At 38.0% G+C, this 24661-nt stretch overlaps 1 protein-coding gene across 3 annotated transcripts in view; it reads left to right on the forward strand.

Moving 5' to 3' along the window:
• Nucleotides 1-1343: 1343 nt before the first annotated feature.
• The window catches only part of inpp5b (inositol polyphosphate-5-phosphatase B), a 37086-nt gene continuing 13768 nt past the window's right edge, over nucleotides 1344-24661 (forward strand). Inside the window, exons 1-15 of one of the 3 annotated variants that reach the window (XM_039651256.2) lie at nucleotides 1344-1472; nucleotides 1853-1932; nucleotides 2327-2424; nucleotides 2504-2533; nucleotides 2622-2732; nucleotides 6072-6203; nucleotides 11629-11683; nucleotides 12820-12990; nucleotides 14124-14225; nucleotides 14696-14810; nucleotides 15900-16016; nucleotides 18659-18846; nucleotides 22418-22529; nucleotides 22607-22716; nucleotides 23728-23863. In XM_039651256.2, coding sequence (XP_039507190.2) covers nucleotides 1416-1472; nucleotides 1853-1932; nucleotides 2327-2424; nucleotides 2504-2533; nucleotides 2622-2732; nucleotides 6072-6203; nucleotides 11629-11683; nucleotides 12820-12990; nucleotides 14124-14225; nucleotides 14696-14810; nucleotides 15900-16016; nucleotides 18659-18846; nucleotides 22418-22529; nucleotides 22607-22716; nucleotides 23728-23863 — 1614 coding nt within the window. In that variant the 5' untranslated portion in view covers nucleotides 1344-1415. Of the gene's footprint in view, nucleotides 1473-1852; nucleotides 1933-2326; nucleotides 2425-2503; nucleotides 2534-2621; nucleotides 2733-5595; nucleotides 5791-6071; nucleotides 6204-7852; nucleotides 7981-11628; nucleotides 11684-12819; nucleotides 12991-14123; nucleotides 14226-14695; nucleotides 14811-15899; nucleotides 16017-18658; nucleotides 18847-22417; nucleotides 22530-22606; nucleotides 22717-23727; nucleotides 23864-24661 lie in introns of those variants that run through there. The other 2 variants (XM_039651257.2, XM_039651258.2) reach the window with 2 other exon arrangements.

Genomic DNA, 24661 nt, shown 5'->3' on the forward strand with positions numbered 1-24661 from the left:
TACAGTGCATACTACACTAAATACAACACATACTACACTGTTACAGTAAATACTACACTAAATACAACACATACTACACTATTACAGTGAATACTACACATCATACAACACATACTACACCATTACAGTGCATACTACACTACATATTCCAATGCATACTGCACTGCATACTACTCTATTACAGTGCATACTACACGAAATACAACACATACTACACTATTGCAGTGCATACTACACTAAATACAACACATACTACACTATTAAAGTAAATACTGCACTAAATACAACACATACTACTCTATTACAGTGCATAATACACATCATGCAACACATACTACACCATTAGAGTGCATAATAAACTACACATTTCAATGCATACTGCACTGCATACTACACAATTACAGTACATACCACACCACACACTAAACTATTACAGTGCACACTATACTACACATTTCAATACATACCACACCACATACTACAACCTTACAGTCCATACTATACTACACATTTCGATGCATTCTGCACTGCATACTACACTATTACAGTGCATACTTCACTAAATACTACCCTATTACAGTGACACCTTTTTAGTGCATACTACACTACATACAACACATACTACAGTTCTACAGTACATACTACAATACACAGCACTATTACAGTGCATACTACACTACATACAACACATACTACACTACTACAGTGCATACTACACTACACATTACATTATTACAGTGGATACTGCACTACATACAACACATACTACCCTATTACAGTGAATACTACACTTCAGCATGAGTAGTATGCACAAGTTAAAAGAGTCAAAATAATCTAGGCTACAACATGTACAGTACATATAACAGAATGCACTGCCTTATGGCGCTTTTCCAGCATGATGAATAAAGTAGAAATAGGCCTAATATATTATTTTGACTGGAGTGACTAGACTTATTCTGTCTAAAATATGTTGTTTTAACTTAAATTATACTAGTACTTTATACCAAACAGCGCCCTGGGGTATTATTTTCTGTGTAGACAGGAAATATTCATACTGTTACAGTATGCATGCAATATACATTTCAGAGAATGTAGAACATGGTGTTTAAAACATACCAGGTTCTTTGAGTTAAAATAAATTCCCCATAGCGCCACCTAGGGGATCTGCAGTAAAGAGTAGTGGGTGGGATTTGACTCTGCCAAGTTTGGTGCCTGACGGTCAGAAGAAAAGTAATAAAGAAGAGGACAATCAGACGTGGTTTCATCCGAGACTCTTCATAAAAGACTACAGATGCTGATAAACTGATGAGGATTAGCTGGATCTGCTACGTGGCGGGGGAAACCACGAACACACACGATCTTAAATGACACGTCTTGCGATTGGAGAAGTATCGGGTACAGGCTTGCTGTGAATTATGGATCAGTCCGTGGCAATTCAAGAGACTTTAGCCAAAGGGGAAAACTGCAAAATAGTATCCTCTCAGCACCGCTATCTCTCTTTCTGTTCAAAATAAAGCCGTGCAATCGACTGCATGTTTTGATGCACAACTTAGTGCGAAACTTTGCACTATTTCAATACCCAGTATAAACCAATCTTTAGTTATAAAGAATATCGCGTAGTCCATAATTATCTTCTTTCTGCTTACAGTGCATGTCCTTTTTTGAGCATGCCCAGTTTTAATCTATAATTTCAGTGTGTAATTCGGGACATGTCCGCCAGATGTCGCCATTTTAATGTAAACTAAAATGACGGTTCTTCTTGTGAAGTGAATGTCGGTCATCATCCTAATAGTTTTGTGGTCGAAAATGTAATTTGTACGAGCATGTATGTGTCCTTAGCAGCCTTGCACATGCTGTGGAGTGTGTTTCACTGCGGAATGATGTGAGAGAGAGCAAACTGATCGGACTCGTGCAGCAGAGCAACGAACATGCGTGAGTTCTTCAGCACTAACTATCATACTGGTAATATAATACAGGTGGTATTTAGTACATGTATTTGAGACTAACATATAATAATGGAAAACATTTTAAAGTTCTATACAAATTTAAAATGTACAGTCGCTTCTGAAAAAAAAGGTAACACTTTACAATATGTCCAGGGACTTTGTTAATGTTAGTTAAAAATAAAGCTATTCATTGTTTGTTAATATTAGTTCACTGTGTTAACTAAGTTAACAAGATTTTAATGAAGTATTAATGCTGTATAAGTGTAATTCATTAACTCATGCTAACTAATGAACCTTATTCTAGTGTTGCTAAAAATATATAGGAATCCTTATTACTGATTTATTATTGAAATAAATCTTAAAGACAACATTTTTTGCAGGTTATTCCTATACTCCCATCGGAGAATGGCCATCACTGGCGATGATGTCACACTGGATGAAATCATACCCATTTCTTATGACTTTTCAGTTGTTGAAGGTATGTTATGTAGTTAATTATGTAGTTAGGGATACTTATATGCTCCAGTATTACAATGTTTTCTCTGATATCTCCACAGTTTCGTCTCCAGATGAGCTTGCTGTTGTCGGTGAGGGTTTGTTCTCATCTCGACAGCTTGAGACTCAAGTGAAGCCTCTCTGGGATTGGTAACTGCTGGTTATTTTCTCATTGTAAAGGTGCGGACACTCGAGTGCGAGTGACTTTCTTCGACGAGGAGTTGGTGCTGAAGTTACCTTTCGGATCTCAGAGCCGGCTGTTCCTCGGAGAAGTCAATCGGGCGTGGAGCGGTGAGACCTTAAATCAGCCTGACCACAGTGCTGGACAATCCAACAATGAAATACATAAGTCAAGAGAATAAAAGTAGTGTTTTCTGTGGGTTTTCTGTACCCCTTTCACACAGCTAGTTGATCCTGGGAAATTGCCAGAACGCCTTCTGTGTGAACTTCTCTGATTCTGCAGTAATCATGGGTGGCGCTAAAACTGTCAAAAAGGTCTCATTCTTATTAGGGGTTCAAGCACAAAGTACTGAAACCCTATTGTAATCATAAGGATTTGTTAAACTGACCATGCAGACCAAACCATAAGTGCCAGAGACTTGAAACCTGGCCATTGGTAGGCCTCAATTTGAGGAGAGCCTATCAGAGTATTACCCTGATTGGCCCATAGGTGGCGCTACAGCAACCAAAAGTACTATATTGCTCATAACTCCTTGACCGTCAAACAGTGGCGGCTGGTGAAAAATATTGGAGGGGGGGCTGAATAAGAGGGGGGTCTGGGGGTCCCCCCCCCATAAAATTTTGAATTTAGTAGATGTGATTTCCTGCATTCTGGTGCATTTTAGGCCTTAGGCCATGCCCTTACCTATACCAATAAAATAACTTAAACCAGTCAATACCAATGGTCAAATAATACAGTAATAATAATAATAACAGTTTGACAGTTAATGATAATGAACAAGTTGCATGTTTATTATGCTCTGTGTGCTGACAGAAAAAGTGCAAACGCATAATATTGATAAATTATAATATAGGTAATACAAAAATAATAGGTATCTAGTTTAATCAGTCCCCAGCTGTAGATTACATATTTTTGACAAATTGACAATTGGATAATGGATAACAATTTGTTGATACTAGAGAAAGAGAGAGAGAAAAGGCTTTGAAAGAGCGGGTGGGACAACTTTCTTGAGGGTAACACCCAAGTATGAGAAGAAAGTTGATTTTAACTAGTATGAAACACAGTAATCTAGCTCAGAACTTAAAAACATCAAAAAACAAAGCAAACACACAGGTATTAATATTCCTATAACTACTTTAATATCAAATGTGCGTGAAACAGTGTGTGTGAGTGAGTGAGTGACAGAGACAGACAGGTCAATTCCCACGACTAACTTTACATTATTTCCACTCGACGTCACTGGCGCTGCCATTCTTCTCTCATCTGAGGTAAAAAAAAAATGTCCCGTGGTGCGCGTGCACGGTGCACTCCCCTAATCTGATACTGTGGGCGATATTTTCAGCGCCCCCAAACCATAAAATTTGACGACGCTGATTGGCGAAATAGAAACTTTTTTGCATAGCAACCGGGGAACCATTGGCTTAAATTCCAGCACTGTGGGGCTGAGCGAACTGGCGCCCTGAGAAGACAGCCTATTGGCTATACTACTACACCAACGTGATAAAAGTAACGAAAGTGAATGCAAATATCATTCTGGTGAGTTCAAAACACTTTTCAAAGTAAAACCATTATTAGCATATAATTAACACAGATTATTTTTCAAAATGATAAATTATAATATATATTAAAAAAACAGACAGACAGGTCGGAGGGAGGGCGGCGCCCCAGCGCCCTCTATGGGCGAGCCGCCCCTGCCGTCAAAGTCTTTACACCACTGTGATCCCTGGCTCACGACGGGCAGATTGTATATCTCCAATTTCGATGTAGGCAGGAAAAATGTTCTGCTATGTCGAAATTTGTCCAAAATCTACTTTTGCAAGCTAGTTCCTGGTTTTCCGCCCGGACCCAGACCAGTCTAGGGCAATTCTCTGGACTCTTTCGATCAATATTTCCGGAAAAAAAAGTTGAACTTTCGCATGCATCTGTCTCAGTAGCCCCTTTCACACCGAGATTCCGGAAAATACACGGATAAAGTGACCCGGGTTCGTTTGACTTAGAGAGTGCGTTCACACACATCCCGCAAAGATCCGTAAACAGTCATCTGATGTATGCATTATTGTCATGAAACCACATAAAGGAAGCAGAAGATCCACGAGCAGTATCTTTGATAAAGGGTAATCCGTACTCCCAACAGTCCAGGCGAGGGTCAAAATCCAGATAAGCAATCCACACACGAAAAACAGAAGAAAAATCGGCAAGGACAAAGGACTCAAAAGTTGAGGGCCAGGGTGAAACAGAGAGTCCATCAGGCGGCCAGGGTGGAGGAACAGACACAGGCTCAGGAACAACAACAGGAACAAAAACGGGCTCCGGCTCAGGAACAGCAGACACTGGCTCTGGAACAATGGACACGAAAGGTCCAGTGAGGCCACTAGAATGGGCATCTCCTGATCCGTCTCTGGCTGGGCATTCGTGACGTGAACCATCTCTGACTGGGCAGACGTGACCTGAACAGTCTCTGACTGGGCAGACGTGGTGTGAACCATCTTTGACTGGGCCAGACCTGAACAGTCTCTGACTGGGCAGACGTGATGTGAACCGTCTCTGGCTGGGCAGACATGACCTGACCCATCTCTAGATGGAATAAATCCTCCGACCACACACTTTTGAAAGACCTACGGACACATTGAATGATACTTAACTACAGCATTTACACGCGTTCACATTCGGCGGTCCATCATCAACTGAACAGGAACTCACCCTGAGGAGAGCTGAAAGATAACCCTGACACATCCATAGCGATCCTGCCGAGCGAGTTGTGTGTGTGTCCTCACGTCTCCCATTCGTGCTGATCTGAGACCTGTTGCAGAGAACGACCGGCGTCAGCTGACCTGTTCTGTCACTCATTCACCAGGTGAACTTTTGGAGTCATTGCGTAATAAACGTCTAGCTTCCCCGCCTCCAAACCCTGGATATTTCTTTATGAAACTAAAGATATCCAGTGCTCTCGACTCTCAGACAACTGTTAGATTCAACACACACACGCTGAGAAAGACCCGACAGAACGGTGTGAGAGGAGGAGTGGAGGATGTGATTGTGGATCCATGATTTCCTGAGTTCAACAAAGTCATTTCGTAAACCTTAAATCCAGGAATAAGGGATGTGTGGCCTTCACGATGGCGAGTTTCAGGGGAAAAGGAAGCAGGAAGAAAATTAGAAATTTGCAAGGTAAGATAATAGAAGAACTGTGGTCATATAGAAACTATGACGCCGGCGTGCGAAAGGAAGTTAAACTTTTTTGTGTGTAGATGTTGATGATAGTGTGAACTAGTTCTGAGAGAGAGAGAGATCAGTGGCAAAGGGAAGAACTGAGTTCCTCTTTATCTTTCTCAGAACACACAGATAAGAGTCAGCTATGCATCAGACAAGCATCTCTATGGGGTTCATTGTGAAACTGGTGGAGCTTTAATTCATCTGGGTAATAAACGCACACTTTCTACTCTTTCTAGATGTGTGTGAGCAACATCCGAGGCAAGAGCCGAAGTTTGGCTGGCTTAGCAAGTATCGTAAGGTGTCGAGAGGAGCGCGGCCTCTGAGAAAGCCAGCCGGAGCCTCCGACAGCAAGATGAGCCGGATAACTGGTGAGTGTGTGTGTGTTCGTCCAGCTCTGCATGATGTCATGTGTGTGTTCACTCAGCTCTGCATGATCTTGTGTGTGTTCGTTACATCACTCAAAGACTCGGTGTTCAAAGGTGTTCAAAGACCTGCGAAATCTTATGATGCATTTGTGTAGATCTGCATTTGTCTTTCATAACACATCAGTGGGTTCATGTGTGTGTGTGTGTGTGAGAGAGAGAGGACCATATGTCCCCACAAGGAGAGTAAACCTTGAGATGACCTACTTTGAGGACGGTTTGCTGGTCGTCACAAGGAAAAGTTTTTGAAAGTGTTGTGTGATGGGTAGGTTTAGTGGTTGGGTTAGTCACGACAGATCTGACAGATGTGTGTGTTTGTGTGCTGATTGCTGATATGAAACGGTATATTCGCTGTTTATGTTCATTGTTCACTGTACATCATCCAAACAACTGAGGCGCTTGTGAGAGAAACTTGACCATTGCCTTTTTTTAATTTGCATGATTTCTTTTAGTAAACAAACCAGTTGGTCCACATGCGTGTCTGCGTCACCGGCTCAGTGAAACCAGGAGCTGTAACAGCACAATATCATTTATACACTATTATATTGCATAATACATTTTTGGGTTAAGCTCATTTAAATTTTTGTTAAAGTTTTGTATGTACCTTGTGATATTATACTATACTTTATATACTTATAGCCTATGTACACTATACTTACATCTAGTATTTTATTTCAACTTTATTTTAATTATTTGATTGGTTTAGTTATGTTGTTAACACTGACCTCAACCACACTCTCCACAATGTAAAGTGTTTTCAGAGTGTATTTGCATTATGATCTTGTGGGCTGGACTATCAGCGCTGTTGTTGTTCATGAAAAACAGACTCTTTATATTGATTTTTGTTTGCTTAAACTTGACAGACTAATGTATCCTTTTATTTTTGTGTGGAATTTTAACATTATTTTTCAGTGTCCTTGTTAATTACTATAAATTCTGCATAATTTACATAACCCTGGCCTAAACCAAACCTAATCTTAATCCTATCCAAGTAAGTAGGCCTACATTAGTTAATTAATCAGTACTCAGTACTTAAATGCACAAGAACAATGTGTAACTTTTTTATTTTTACTTTTTTAAGCTGCATATCGTAAACAACATAATAATAATGTATATTTTAAAAAAGCTAATTATAACAAAATAAATTACACTCCGTTTAATTCATATATTGCCGGTAATTTAGAGAGTTTTAACTTAAGGCATTCCTCGTTTTTAATTATTTTATGGCTTGAAATACATTTTTTAAATGATTTTTAAATGCCGCTACACATGTAGAAACTTTAACAATTCTGCATTTGTGCGGTTAAAAATTCAATCAACATATTATTAAATAAAAATTCTATATTTTTGTTGCCCAAAAGACACGCTACTGAAGTGCAATACAGACAACACGATCAGCTCCTTGAGTCTGATTCTCAATCGATTGATTCGTGTTCGGCTGCGCGGGTCTGCAAACAGTGAGAAACCAATGGCTCAATTTGATTGGCTGCAAAGCTGACGTTGGTAAAAGGACATGTAAAAGGCGCTTGCGAAGTCTTGTGATTGGTCGCCACAGAAAGGTTAGGAGGGGACGTCAACCATAACGTAATTAATATTCATGAGCCAATCCTTCGGCATAGGAGGACTCCGTGCCGTGTCTAAAGCTCAGTGTGTGTGTGTGTGTGTGTGTGTGTACAGTCAGAATGCGAGGACAGGGAGATGTCTAATGCAACTCCACTAAATGGTAAGAAAAGTGCATTCGGTGAGATATCAGTTTAAACGAACTAAATATAAACATCTTCATGTGTAAGAAACAATGTGTGTCTCTTCTGGTTACTCGCTTTGACGCGTAACGTTTCATTTAAATAACTCGGTTCTTCTGGTTTTCATAGTGAAGTGTGTGTGTGTGCGCGCGCGTGCGTGTTTGCTCGCCGTCTGGCTTTTATACATTTGGCTTTGATGTAGAACTATAATACATGAGTAATCCTTCGAAGTGAGCTTGTGTACTGTATGAATACACCTGATAATCTCAAAGTCAGCTTTATTAATCTTTTATTATGTGTGTTTGCTTGTATCTTTATTTTTCTTTTCTCCATACACGTTATGTTTGTTTATCATTTTACTAAGTGTTATTATGTTGTGTTTGACCTTAGTGACCTGCTGTGTGACATTTTCTCTATACAATATCTATATAATATACATATCTGTTTAATATAATTCACAGGTGAAACTCGAACAATTAGAATATCGTCCAAAAGTTAGTTTATTTCAGTAATTCAACTAAAAGGTGAAACTTATATATTATATAGACTCATTACATGCAAAGTGAGATATTTCAAGCCTTTATTTGTTATAATAAAGAAGTAAAGAAAGAAAAGGTTTGCATAGCTATACGCCATAATCATAAATATAACAAATAAAGGCTTGAAATATCTCACTTTTTCATGTAATGGTCTATATAATATATTAGTTTCACCTTTTAGTTGAATTACTGAAATAAATGAACTTTTGCACAATATCCTAATTGTTGGAGTTTCACCTGTATGGTAACCTTATATGGATATTATATGGAATATTTGCTCTTTTAATATTCATCAGAAGAAATTAACATGTATGAAAAGCCAATTACATCATCTAAAATAAATATTTAAAAGTCTGGGACCCACATAGAAAGTCTTGGAAATAAAAATCAGATTCTGATTTTGATTCTGTTTCTATAGGCCATAAAGCTAATTTGTGAATTTGAAACATTTAAACTCTCTTCTTTTAAACTTTCGTTTTTCTATTTGAAGTTTAAGATGCTCTTTGTAAATTGTTCAATTTTAAATTTATTTAAAATAATGCAACACCTACTGAAAGAATAATCTAACTACGCATACATTTTTCATATATACTGTACATATACTTATAATGATGTTTAATCATTATCGTCATGATACATTTATAACCTAAAGATTAAATAAAAAGTCGGTCTCGGACACTACTGGATATAATTACTTTAACCTAATTGTAATGATTTTTGTCACAAATGATTTTAGAAAAAACAAGTATCTCGAGTCCATTCCAAGGTCACAAAAATGGACTGAATCAGTGTAATCAAACATGAGAATGTGAGCCTTTAGGGTTTAACTAAACTAAAATCCTCTGCTAAGACTAAATGAGTTTTAGCTCAAGCCATTGTTGCCAAACCATTGCTGTGACATTTCCTGAGTGTGTAAAAGCGTAAGGAAACTGGCGTTTGTTTGGGCCCTGCCCACATTCCTCTCGGATGACATCATCGCAGGGTTCGTGATGTCATCGCAGTCGAACTCTGACCTGATCTCCCCGCTCGTTATCAGAGCAAAACATTTCCCTGTAAGATCGCTGTAAGAAACTTTGGTTACACTTTATTTTAAGGTGTCATTGTTACAGTGTAATGTAGTAATAATAATTGAATACATGTACTTACTATAGGGTTAGGATGGGTGTTTGGTTAAGGGGTAATTGCATGTAATCATGCATAATTTATAGTTATTACTAAAGTAACTACATGTAACTTGTGTAACAATGACACTCAAATAAATTGTTACCGAAACTTTTCATACAAGGTGATTAAAGTGCTTGAATTTGACTTTTTGAGTTGTAAGTCATGGAAAACTCTTGAGCCATATTTCCTCAATGTGTGAAAGTGCTTGAATTATTAAAAGTAATGTTTAATTGTATTGATAAAACACTCTTTTCTCACTCGGAAATGGATATGAGCGTGATATCTGATATTGCTCATATAATACAAGTATATGAGACAGCTTTGCATTTTTTAGAATATGTAAGATAATAAAGATGTTGTTTGATAAGTGAGATTTGATAGTCTGATTGTAAACGGGTGTAAGACTCGTGGCTCACGGTCTCGGAAAAACTCATAAGATTTGAGCAAGACTGTATTAAAGGAGTAGTTCACTTTTAAAAATAACTTTTGCTGATAATTTACTCACCCCCATGTCATCCAAGATGTCCATGTCTTTCTTTCTTCAGTCAAAAAGAAATTAAAGTTTTTGATGAAAACATTCCAGGATTTTCTCCATATAATGGACTTGAATGGGAACCAACGGTTCAACGGTTCAAGGTCCAAAAGACAGTTTCAGTGCAAACTGTTCAAAGGGCTTTAAACGATTCCAGACGATGAATAAGGGTCTTATCAAGCGAAACAATCACTCATTAAAAAAAAATAACAAAGTTTAAAGGCCTGTTCACACCGGGACGAATTTTGCATGCGTTATTTGCCGACGTTCAACGCCTCGTGACTAAACAAAGGGCCCCAATGTGAGTGTCAACACCGACGCGTAAAACGCCACGAGTAAAAGCGTCATTTTTTAAAAACGTTTTTTTTAGTTTGATGCTCTGGGTCAAAAATTATCCAACTAATGAGATTGGCGCTTTTGGTCATGTGTTTGGAGCTTCTGAAGTTACAGTAAAACACAACTTGGGGGCGCTCAAACACAAAACGGTCTTGCAGAGCAGCACACATATGCAATGGCGAAGAAGATTTACGCTAAGTAGCGTCGCCGTCTACACAGCCAGGAAGAAATAAGACGAGGAAGATGCGAGGCAAGATGAATGTTGAGCTGCTGTTCTCGTTGGTGCTAGAATATGGATAACTCTATGACAAACGCGACAGTGACTACAAACAAATAGTGATAAAAGGAAACTGATATGGAGTGGTATTGCAGAGCAAATTAGCGCCATCTAATGTCAGGGAATGAATGAATGTTCACTCGGCTCATCGTCAGCGAAAATCGCTTGGGTGTGACTGTGAACACAAAAAACGCGTTGAAAAACGCTGACGAATAACGCGCGCTGATATTTGTCCCGGTGTGTACGGGCCTTAAGTTTTATAAACTCAAATGGTCGCCTAGTTCTGTTTCGTGACTCTTTCGAAAAAAATAATCTTTTTTTGTGTCATTTGGTTCATTCAACCGTTCGTTTTGATGAACGAGTTCGAACAGGAGAGTCACGAATGCGCATCACAGAACAGAGCAAGGTAAGCATTTGAGCTTATAAAACTTAAACTTTGATATTTATTTATTAAATGAGCGATCGTTTCGCTTAATAAGACCCTTATTCATCGTCTGGTGTCATTTAAAGCCCTTGCACTGAAACTCTCTTTTGGACCTTGAACTGTTTGGTTACCATTGAAGTCCATTATATGGAGAAAATCCTGGAATGTTTTCATCAAAAACCTTAATTTCTTTTCGACTAAAGAAAGAAAGACATGGACATCTTGGATGACATGGGTGTGAGTAAATAATCAGCAAAAGTTTTTTTTTTAAACGTGAACTACTCCTTTAACGAAGGACTTGTGTTTGTGTAATGCTGTGGACTAATCTGAGATAATCTTCTGTCTCCACGTTTGCAGGAAAAGCCGACGGCGTCGGACAGAAGAAAGAGGACGAGCGCAGTGTGTGTGAGAGGTACGTTTCACATGGTTAGCGTTTCTTTCATAAATCTGCCGTTATAACAGCTTAAACATAATAATATATATATAGTTATAACATAACTTTTCCTTGCTGTTCTTGATTTAAAGTCGGCTTTATTCAACATCATCAGAGGAAATCTCTGCTAGGCATATTTTCATGTTTCCAAAACATCTATGGTATTTAATCCAGTGTGTTTATGACAGTCATTTGCAGATTAATCTTGAGAAAGGAAGAAAAATAACAGTTTTAAATGTTCAATCCCCAGTTTTACTAATTTATAATGGCTCTACAAAACCGTTATGGTTTGATTTTTCACGGTGAGGTTAATAATCTGTTTGCTAGCTGGGAGTGTGAAGTCATGTTTTAACCTTACAACAATACTTTAATACTGTTTATTTACTGTCAGAGTCCTGATGTAAGATATAATTTGTTGTTTCATCATATTTACACTATCTTACTCAGATGTTTTTGACCATAGATACATTTATGTGAGCAAAAATACAGTAAAAACAGTCGAACTATTATTCCAATGTAAATCAGCTGTTTTCTATGTGAAATTTATTTTATTTTTATTTATTTATTTATTTGACAGGGACAATGCAAACAAACATAGTGTCAAGACCAAGCATGTCACTGAAGTGTTGCATATAAAGTTTATAGCTATTGCTAATTTTCAACTCCTGTCCCTGGAAGGGCTTTTATACACTATAAAATTTACATGATTAGCTACTTCAGTAAAAAAATAAAAATAATACATACATGCATGCATATCATATACAACTCTAATAATTAAATATAGTTAGTACACAGTAGTGTACTGTACAGTGAATACAGTAGTGTAATTCATTCCTGAATTTTCAGCATCATTACTCCAGTGTCACATGACCCTTTAGAAATCACTCTGTTATGATGAGTTGATGCTCAAGAAACATTTATGATTATATCAGCGTTGAAAACGTAGGCGTGCTGCTTCAGATTTTCATTTTTCAGGATTATTTGATGATCCGAAAGTTCAAAGGAACAGTGTTTATGTGATTTAGAAAGTTGTGTAGCATTATAAATGTCTTTAATCATCAGTTTAAAGCATTCTTATTGAATAAAAGCCAAATATTTCTGTCATAAATACTCAGCCAGGAGAGAGGGAAGGGCGAGCTGAGAGATGAGCTGATCCGAAACTCCCAGCACATCTTGTTAAATAAAGACCAGATGCTCGGGATGCCCCAGTTCGGCCTGCGGGATAACCTCATCAAATGTGAGCTCCTGAAGAACGAGGACGCCTACACGTACATCCAGAACTACAGGTGTGTGTCAGTGCCAGTTCTCATGCCTGAGGTGAAAGAGGACCGATTATGCGTTCCACAGTCTCGATGTTATTTTCAGGCTCTACTAGAACAGGTTTTCCAGCTTGAATGTTGATTATTTTCCTCATATTCTCCATTGTTGCGGCTCCTCTCTTCCTAGTCTGTCAGTAACGCTCTGTTTACTTCCTGTCTCTATGAAGCCCCTCCTCCTGAAAGCACACTGTGCTCTGATTGGTCGGCTGGAGCAGTGTGTTGTGATTGGTCGAGCGCTTCGAGGGTGTTTGGGAAATGTCCTGCCCCTTACCATAACCGCAACACACTACTAACGAACTCAACCAGGCCCCGCCCCTTTATTCTGCATATTAATTATTTAAATGAGGAATATTGTGACGTGTTTCTTTCCCGAAAGAAACTCAAGACTATTGTGAAATATTATTAACATTAGCTATAACAGTTATTCCCTGTTAAAAAAAGTGTATTTTAATGTTTCGTTTCCCTCCCACTAAACAATTAAATAAATAAAAAATAATGAACATTTTTAATAAATAATAAGATTTATTTGCTCTAAATATTTTAAAACCTTTTTGTGAGGAAAGTCATTTATTATCATGTACAATAATAATAACAACACTTGAATATACAAGACTGAATGAATATTAACGAATATACACTATTTAAGACTGATCTAAGTATTTTCACTGTACATTTGGCAGCCTTTATTTAGAAAACAAACTCAAAGATCATCCCTGAAACATATTCATTATAAATATCGCTTTGAAACAATAACTATAACCAGGATTTTCAATCAAACAGTTTGGTTTGTTACTCGTACCTTTTTCTATTTGGTGTACTTTGTTTTCATCTTAGAAATGCAGCAGTGACTCGACGCTGCCCCCTGTTGAGCGAAACACTGTCCTACAGCTGCAAATACACGAAGAGTATTCATAAAGGCTCGCAAAGCTCTTGTTTAGGACAAAAGGCATTAAGCCCAGAGTCAGACTCGTTCTCTCAGGCTCATCGTGAGGTTTCAGGATGCGTGAGATGTTTCTTAATTTACACCGGCAGCTTCTCTCTTTGGCTCGTGTTGTGGGATCTTGTGAATCACCGACTCTGTTCTCATTATGTGCCGACAGCTTCTTCGTGGGAACGTACAATGTGAATGGCCAGAATCCGAAGGAAAGTCTCAGTCCATGGCTGGCGTCCTCCACCACCCCTCCTGACTTCTACCTCGTGGGGTGAGAATCCGCATTTGTGACACAAAAACCAGCCACGAGTCGCACGGGTATATCTGTGGCAATAGCCAACACTACACTGTATGGGTCAAAATTATAGATTTTTCTTTTATGCCAAAAATCATTAGGATATTAAGATCATGTTCCATGAAGATATTTTCAAAATTTCCTACTGTTAATATATAAAACGTTTATTTTTGTGAGTGAGTGTTTCAAAATCGGGAACATAAATGGACGATTTTAAAGGCGATCTTCTCAGTATTTCAATTTTTTTGCACCCTCAAATTCCAGATTTCGGCCAAATTATGTCCTATCCTATCAAACCATACATCAAGAAGGCTTATTCATTCAGCTTTCAGATGATGTATAAATCTTAATTTCAAAAAATTGCTCCCATGTGACTGGTTTTGTGGTCCAGGGTCACATGATAACGTAGACAGTGATGAAGACGTGTGTGTGATTCCCTGCTGTAGTTTCCAGGAGCTGGATCTCAGTAAGGAGGCGTTTCTCTTCAATGATACTCCTAAAGAGCCCGAGTGGATGCTAGCCGTCTACAAGAGCCTCCATCCAGATGCCAAGTATGCTTTAGTAAGGACCTCCTCTGCCCTCGCACCCATGAGCTAATGTTCACACTGGGTTATTAGGATAACAACACCTTAAAAGTCAACTAAACAAGAAGAGGCTTAGTTGACCAAACTTTAATTAGACGGTAAGAGTCATAGAGAAAAATAAATAAACCTCAGATGTGGCTTATCATGTGAAACAGTTGTAGAAACCTAACGTTTGCCACTTCACATGGCCTCTCAGTCTTAATGTTGCCCTGGATAAATATATGTGCGAATATGTAACTTAATGAGCGTCGTCAACTTCATTTTTGCAGCTGACGCTGACTCAGAAATCTCTAGTTTATTAAAGTCCCCCTGTAATCAATCATTTTAACCCCATTAAACTCATTTTGTTTAACCTGCCGGGTGCTCTTCGCATGTTGGTCAAAAATGACGACGAAAAAATATATACTTAAATTAAATGAATGTACTGTTTTAGTGAGATAATGGTTTTTATTTATTATTTTGTATTTTTTTAGGGGATTTTATGGTACTAAATTATATTTACGCTGTATTTATAATCCATTTATTCATTTTTTGAGCATAAAACGGAAAAATAAATTTCCAACTTAAACTGTTGTAAATCTTGAAGGCTTTTAAAGCACACTCGGGTTATTGCTGAAGTGAAAAAGGTTTTTAATAATTAGAGTGAACGACGTAGTTACAGAATTTTACGTTTGTTTGTTATGAAAAATGCACAAAAATACTATTTTTATACAGCACCTTTTACTCTAAAACTGTAAGAAAATCAAAGCCATAAATCTAAAGTAATTGCGTTCCTAATTTGAGCTTGAAAAATGGGCTTTTAGTGAGATTTTGTTTGGCTGCAGTACCAAACGCCTCCACTAGAGGAAATACGTTTGAACACGATTAGAAGAACAAGTGTGACGATTCTTTTCAGGACCGTTTAACCTTTTCAAATCATGTTCGCATAGCAAGTGCCAAAGCTTTTAATAAGTTTCGTACCATTCCGATGAAGTAAACAATACTAAAAATGAGGAAGAGCAACAGAGACGATTAAATGTTTCACCACTTTATTGTCCTTGTAAGAGTATTGGTGTGTGTTGTTTAGGTGAAGGTCGTGCGTTTGGTGGGAATCATGCTGTTGTTCTACGTGAAGGCGGAGCATGTGCCGCACATCTCTGAGATGGAGGCCGAGACCGTCGGCACAGGCGTCATGGGGCGCATGGTGAGTGAGTTACGAGAAGTGTGTGGTGAGTGTGTTACGAGGACCTAGCCTAATCCTACCCTAACCCTACAGTAAGTAGATGTAGTTCATTAATATCACTCAGTACTTATTTGTGTAACGACATTGTAACAACGTCACCTTAAAATAATGTGTGGCCTTGAAGAGCTTCATTTTCTCATGCCTACTTGATATATTGTGTCCAGGCTTGGGAGGGTTACTTTAAAAATGTATTCCGATACAGTTACAAATTACTTCATAAAAAAAGTATTCAGTAACGTTAACCAAGTACCAGAATATGAAAGTAATGTAACTGATTACTTTTGGATTACTTCAAGGACAGATATTATTTAAAAAAACACAAAAAAAAACTGGCAACACTTTACAATAAGGTTCATTAGTTAACATTAGTAAATGCATTAACTAACATGAACTAACGATGAGCAATGCATTAGTTACAGTGTTTGTTAATCTTTGTTAATGTTAATATAAATACAGCTGTTCATTGTGTGTTCATGGTAGTTCACAGTGCATTAACTAATGCAACCTTTGATTTTAATAACGTATTAGTAAATGTTGGAATTAATATTAACTAAGATTAATAAATGCTGAAGAAGTATTGTTCATTCTTAGTACATGTTAACTAACGTAGTTAACGAATGTTAACTAATGAACCTTATTGTAAAGTGTTACCAAAAAACTTTTATTTATTAAGAATTTCACATCCCTGAAATATATTTATTTAAAGGGCTATAGAGATTATTATGTATTATGTAGGCTAAGGAAATTGTAAAAACACAACATTTAAAAATTCTACACAATCTACATATTAGTTTATTTTAGAATAGGAAATAAACTGTTGACTAATGCCGTGATCTTTCTTAATTTGCCTGACTGAACTTGGGCCGTTGGAAGTAGGAGTTCCCTAACGTTAGCGGTGAACATCCCCTTAAGTGAGACTGAGAACGAAAAGATAATGAAAGGAAATTTTAGGTACTAAAAAAGCTACTCTCTTAATTTTTACAGATTCCAGCATCACTAGAAAACTTACAACTGCGATCATACAAACCACAGAATTTTAAAGCAGTAATAGACGAATCCGGCGAAACTACCGGAAGTAAGCGGGGCGCCATTACTGAGCTGTTGCTGCTGGGTAGCGTTGCGCCATTGCCTCCTATTGTTTTAGTTGCAACTTGCGTCCACTGGAATAAACAGCTCGCGATTTACGACTGTCACTAACGTTACAACGTTACCCCTTGTATAATGTCGAGTGGGTAAACAGTTTCCGTTATAAATTGTTTCAATGGTGGCACTAAAATTTCAATTTTGAAGAGAAAACACTGTGAATACCCCGGGTCGACTGCCCCTGTCTGGTGCCGTACGGTTTACACAGATTTCCTGGGCGAGTACAAGACGCGGACATTCGCGTATAATAACAATTATTTAATGACATGAGTAAAAAAAATATAATAATGTGATATAGTGATCAGCAAAATCTCCTCTCTTGCTGTTTTTTCTATTCAATTAACATGCTATGGTCATTAAATGGCTTTCCTGAGCTAAATGTAACGTTATGTGACATAATTGTTTTCCCGCTGTTATATTGACCTCATTCCATGGTTTAAAAACACTAATTGGTCGATATTATGTATACTTTCTAGCTGTTACGTTGCCTGTTGCAATGTGAAAATGAGATAAATAATGGACACAAATGAAAAACATGAATTTGTTTATTTGATTTCATTCATTTATTTATTTATTGTTGCCAAATGGACAGATCTTTTTATAGTTTCCTCGTTAGCAAACGTTAGCCTAGCTAGCTTGCCAAGCTATTTTCATAAATAACGTTAGTCTGTAAGATCGTTTGTACCTTCATCTGTGACTGGAGGCCACTGCAGTCACAGATCAAACCAACAAGTCATTCTGCCTGGCTGTAGCTGTCATCGACGGTGAGTTCGCGTTATCACCGAGGTTTGTTTACATACCGGTGCATATGTCTATATGCCTGTGTAACAGCTCAGTAATGGCGTCGCCACAAGATGGCAGCCTACACAGAACGCTCGTCGGATTCGTCTATAAACGCTACATATTAGGCTAAGCTAACAACACGGCACAGGATGCACTGTAAAACAATGTTGTTGGAATTTTCCTCTTTAAAAACAAAATAGCAGCGGCATTTCCAAGAAATGAAAGCATTTTTACCTGTGAGCAGCATCGTTTCTAGCAGCAGTGATTCAATCGGTGTCTGAGGAGATTGTTGTCGAGAGCTGTTATTTCACGCAGGCACACGTGACTCGTGTCGCGCGAGTCATTAATATAGTGTTATTATGCCAAAAAACACATTTTTACTTAGTTTTAAATGAAACCATTGTAATCCTGAAAGCATCCCCCTCTTTTTCAAAAAGTAACTATAATCTGATTACTACGTTTTTTGATGCAACTGTAACGAATTACAGTTACTGGATTTTTGTATCCTGATTACATAACGCCGTTACATGTATTCCGTTTCTCCCCAACCCTGATTGTGTCATATTAACATTGACATAAATGGACTCCAACTGTTCTCCTAAATTAGAAGCATGAAGTTGCCTAAAGAAATGTAAGCATTAGCTTATCACATTCAAACAACCTTCTTTCTCCTCTAGGGAAATAAAGGTGCAGTAGCCATCCGCTTCCAGTTTCACAACTCGGACATCTGTGTGGTGAACTCCCACCTCGCCGCGCACACCGAAGAGTTCGAGCGACGGAACCAGGACTTTAAGGACATTTGCCGCAGGATTCAGTTCCGGCAGGAGGACCCCACACTGCCCCCCCTCACCATCATGAAACACAGGTATGAACTGGCCAACGTGCAGCATATCTGGTGTGAAGGGGTGGCATAATGGCCCTTTATGTGAAGTTTTAGCTAGGGGTGGGCGATATGGAAAAAATATCATATCACGATTTTTTTAGGAAAATCACGATCACGATTTTTTATCACGATTCTTTTTCAAGTTGGTTTTAATATTTTGCAAGTGGCTGTTCATTACAGCCAAACTAATGTCCCTATGTTAAAAACAAAGCCTTAGGTAACAAAAGAAAAAAGAAATGTGCATACACATTTAGGCCAGTGGCGAAGATAAAAATCTTTGTCATTATTTTCTTTGTTATTAAAAAAATAAGACAAGATAAACATTACACAAATTATTTTTTCAGATGCAGTAGGTGTATTTACAGTAGCATTGAAGAAAGTAATTAAATTAACAAATATGAAATTAAAACACTACAGAGACTTTACTGAATAAATTATTGATTCTTATTACAGCTACTATTAAAGTTCTCAGTCAGTGAGTGATTTTCTCCTTGTGTTTTTTTGTTTTGTTTTATTAACACTAAAGGGATAGTTCCCTCAAAAATGAAAATGGTCTTAATTTACTCTCTCAAGATGTTTTAAACCCGAATAAGTTTCTTTCTTCTGTTGAAAATAAAATTTATTTTGAATAATGTGGGTCACCGAACAGTTGCTGGTCCCCCTATAGTTTTTTATAGGTTCTCTCCTGGAAGTTAATGGGGACCAGCAACTGTTTGGTTACCTACATAAAAAAAATCATCTTTTGTGTTCAGCACATGAAAGAAATTAATACAGGTTTGGAACAACATTAAGAGTGAGTAAATAATGACAGATTTTTTTATTATTGTTTTTTTTGTGAACTATCCCTTTAAGGACGAGCGGCAGTAATATTTATTCCTGTCACTTTTAGACCAGCACGCGATGTGTTTAATATACTGTAGACGCATATTACACCAGATATTCTCTCAAATGTTTGCTTTCAGTGTCAGGGGTAATTTATGCGGTCAGGAAAGCGCACGTTAGAACAGCGAATCAGCGCGTGAATTACATTTTTAACCGGCAAGGCTTATGCAAATAATGAACTTTTGTGAATTGCTGTGTCCCGTACCTATTCATGTGTGATGTGTAGGCTATACGTCACGTTGTACAGTTGAGACGGCGCCAGAACTGAACTGATAGAATGCACTGTAACACGATACTACGATATTCCTTCAAAAGCAGATCGTGGAGACATTTTAATCGTCCACGATTGAAAATCGTCATATCGCACACCCCTAGTTTTAGCTCAAAATACCACACAGATCATTTTATAGCATGTTAAAATTGTTGCTTTTTGGTGGTGAGCAAAAACACTGTTTTTGTGTTTGTCCCTTTAATTGCAAATGAGCTGATGCTCCCAGCATAGAGGGCGGAGCTTCGACAGCGTGTGTGTAAGCTCCTATTACCTCACACATTCGCACTGAAAATTTTCAAAAACTTGTAGCCTTTTTTGTTCAAACCGGAGTCAACAAAGATGGAGAGACTCAACAAGAAGTGACATCATGTAGAATAGAACAGGACATTTCTGATTGGTTAGTTGATGAATTTATGTAGCTGATGTGGAGTTAACGATCTTCTAGTCATTGATTAGCATATTCTGTCAGGATAAGCTATAAATCGCATTCCTGTGAGCGGGGTTTATGTAAATTTGAGGGTTGGTGATGTCACTAACCCATGAACAAGCTCATTGTAGTTCCTACCAGCTGTTTATTGTAGTCCTTAAAAAGCGATATCTGTAAAAGAAAATGTCTCTCTTTGCTTTGAGCTTCGTAACTTTGCAGATGTTGTTTATGCTCAAACAGCAACATTACACACTAACTAGGGCTGAACGATTATAGAAAATAATCTAATTAGGTGTGTCCGAGTCGATAGCGCGCGAGAGAGACGAGACAGCACGCTCAACAGTGCGCGCGAGAGAGACCGAGTGTGTCCGAGAGAGCGCTCGACAGTGCGCGCGAGAGACAGAAGCTGCGTCCCAATATGCATACTATGCCCGAAATAGTATTGACAGTAATGTCAAATACTATTTAGGATGGATAGTATGCACATTACGACACAGCTAGAGTGAGACTTTTATTTTAACTTATATAAACTAATATAATTTATTTTACAGGACAGTTTAAAACTCATAATAACCATATTTTGTTGTTACTTGAAGTACTTGGAGTGCAGTGTTATGTTGCATCATGCAGTATTTGTCATTTTAAGAGTAAATGCCTATTTTATTTGTGTACATTTTAATCATTCACATTAAAGGATTAGTTCACTTTTGAAAAAACTTTTGCTGATAATTTACTCACCCCCATGTCATCCAAGATGTCCATGTCTTTCTTGCCTCAGTCGAAAAGAAATTAAGGTTTTTGATGAAAACATTCCAGGATTTTTCTTCATATAATGGACTTCAATGGGGTCCAAACGGTTCAAGGTCCAAACGACAGTTAATAACAGTTTCAGATGCAGCTTCAAATGTCTTTAAACGACACCAGACGATGAATAAGGGTCTTATCATGCGAAACGATCGGTTATTTCAAAGCTTATTCCAAAAATGTAACTTTTCTAAGGACAAATGCTAGCCTTGTAATATACTGTGAGGCACGTTTGCAACGTCACGTAATACGTAATTACGTTCAAAAGGTCACGGGCGACGTAGCCGGAAGTACAGAATCAAAATCGTCCGACATCGTTGTTTTACCTTTTCATTCCTTTTTTGTAAACGGCGTTTGAGTTAGTTTTTACGTTCAACCTATGCGTTCAACTTGTAAACACCTCGGTTGTTCTCTGACTCTGTACTTCTGGCTACGTCGCCCGTGACCTTTTGAACGTAATTACGTATTACGTGACGTTACAAACGCGCCTCACAGAATAGAGCAAGGCTAGCATTTGTCCTTATAAAAGTTACATTTTTGGAATAAGTTTTGAAATAACCGATCGTTTCGCATGATAAGACCCTTATTCATCGTCTGGTGTCGTTTAAAGACATTTGAAGCTGCATCTGAAACTGTTATTAACTGTCGTTTGGACCTCGGTTGGACCTGGTTCCCATTGAAGTCCATTATATGGAGAAAAATCCTGGAATGTTTTCATCAAAAACCTTAATTTCTTTTCGACCGAGGAAAGAAAGACATGGACATCTTGGATGACATGGGGGTGAGTAAATTATCAGCAAAAGTTTTTTCAAAAGTGAACTAATCCTTTAAAAGCAACATTAAAAGCTCTTTTTACAACTAAAATAACAGTAAAGGGTAAAAAAAACCTGAATTCCCAAAAATTAAAACGGAAAAAAAGGAATTTGCAAAAATTAAAACGGAAAAAACGGAATTTAGGAAAAAATAAAACGGAATTTGGGAAAAAAGAAAACGGATTTTATAGGGCCCTATCTAATTGCGATTTTTCTCGTGTGTCATGTGATCAGTGTAATCGCAGCTTTTGCGGTTACAAAATCGCGTTTCATCATATCGCGATATTATCGCTAATGCTAAAGTTAGTGTTAGGCCTGTCAATGTTCAATGTTCGTCAATGTTCTCTTCTTTTCCAGTGTTGTGATATGGCTGGGAGATCTAAACTATCGCTTAAGTGACCTTGAAGTCGATCATGTGAAGGAGTTAATAGCTAAAAAGGAGTTTGAGACCCTGTGTAATCATGACCAGGTAAGACTCAACACATCATGTGCGTTTCTCTGGATAATGGGGGGTAATTTGGAAATATGAATGTGTGTGTGTTTCAGCTGAAGCGGCAGATGGATGAGGAGGTTGTGTTTGTGGGATTCACGGAGGGAGAGATTGATTTCCAACCCACATACAAATATGACACTGGCTCAGATCAGTGGGATACAAGGTCAGAGAACACCATCAAACATCACTTCCCCTGTCACACTCTCAAGAAAAGAGCTAATATTCTCCACAACGTACAATAAACGAACACATAGCAATGTGCTAAAATCACATGTTCTTGCAAGAAACATTTACTTCATCAAAACAATGTTTTTTTTCTAATGCCTTTTATTATTATTATTATTTCCAGTTGATCGCGAATGACAGCCTTATAAACCATACATGAGAAAGTGCTGGAATTTGGCACACTTATAGAGGTGGCCCTGAATAGTAATCTGACCAACTTTGGGGTTTCTATGACCAACTCTATAGCGCCACCACCAGTTCAAATATTCACTTTTGTCATTAGTTTTGAACCTTTTGTCCTTGAGACAGGCTTAGTACAGCCAATTACTCTTGAAAAACCTCTCAGATGATCACTGGACAAAGCCTCGCAGAAATGACTGAACAGAATTTTGATATTTCTTTTCGTTAAAAAGTTACATTAATGTGAACTTAATATTAATATTGAGTCTACTCTGTAATTACATTAGATGCTAAATCTCTGCAATAGTTTTATCTATCGAAACTAAACTTGGTACACTTCATCAACACCATGATCCGAGGGTGTGTGCCAAATTTGGAAATAGCGCCACCTACAGGTCATGAGATCTGAAAAATGGCTATGTTTCTCACAACTTTTGAAACGTTTGGTCATGGATCTGATCGGAAGAGTCACACGTCTGCCATTTTTTGAAATTTGGCATACATTGTAATTATTTTTAAGTGTTTTGACGCATCGGCACACAATTTCCTGAACAGCAAATTCTGAAGGTGCCCAAAACGTTTGAAGACAGCATCGCCTAGAGTTCAGATGATCTTGATGTGTTTTAGCCCCATTATTTATTCCTGTGATCAGCATCATTACTCTTCAGTGTCACATGATCCTTCGGAAATCACTCTAATATGATGAATTGCTGCTCAAGAAACATTTATGATTATCAGTGTTAAAAATCGTTTATTTGTGTTGATGCAGTGAGAAGTGTCGAGTTCCTGCGTGGTGTGACCGCATCCTGTGGAGGGGGAAGGACATTCAACAGCTTAATTACCAGAGTCACATGACCCTGAAGACCAGTGACCACAAACCCGTCAGCTCTCTGCTGGAGATAGGGGTGAGAACAGTAGCAGACGTGATCGCACACACTCCTCATCCTCAGTAGGGTTGGGTATTGCTTCAATTTTAACGATTCCAATTCTTATTGATTACTAATTTCGATTCCAATAAGGGAAAAAAAAACTTCGATATCTTTTATATTTAGTCTTATAGACCCCTTTTGCCGACGTCACAGTTACGTCACGGCGCTAGCTGGAGGCAAAACAAAGTGAAAACTGGAGGCGGCCAATGCAAACCAGCACAGATTCGGCTACATAATAAGGAGCTTAAATTACTTTTATTATTATTAAATGTCATCTTGTTGTGTTGTTTGGTGCAAGAATTGATGAAACATGAATATGCTGTATCTGGAACTTTTATTTCTAGAAAATATTCACATGATTAAAATCGCACTGTAATGTCACTCTTTACATTGTCGTGGTTTCGGCGCTGACTCGGCAGAACTGCGGATCGTACACACAAGTCTTGTACAGGACCATGTAGGCATCTAAAGATTTATATGCCCTCAGTTTCTCTTTACGATCGGTTTCTCTATAAGGTAGGTGTAGAAGTCAGGCCACTCAACCGAGGGAACGTACATTAATCAGTCAGATCGTCCATGCATTGAGTGAGTGCGTGAAGGCTACGGGTCGGCCGATCTGGTTCTGTCCATTAAAATTAACTTTTGAAAATAACAATTGCAGTCCTGGACACTGAGTGACCTTACACATTAAGATAAAATCTGATTTTCTCCAGTCATTGTTAAAAAAAAAGCTAATAAAACTTGCTAACTAGCGTTAGTGAAGCGGCCAGAGGG

Source organism: Pimephales promelas, chromosome 12, assembly GCF_988280905.1.
Source record: "Pimephales promelas chromosome 12, fPimPro1.hap1.1, whole genome shotgun sequence".
NCBI lineage: Eukaryota > Metazoa > Chordata > Actinopteri > Cypriniformes > Leuciscidae > Pimephales > Pimephales promelas.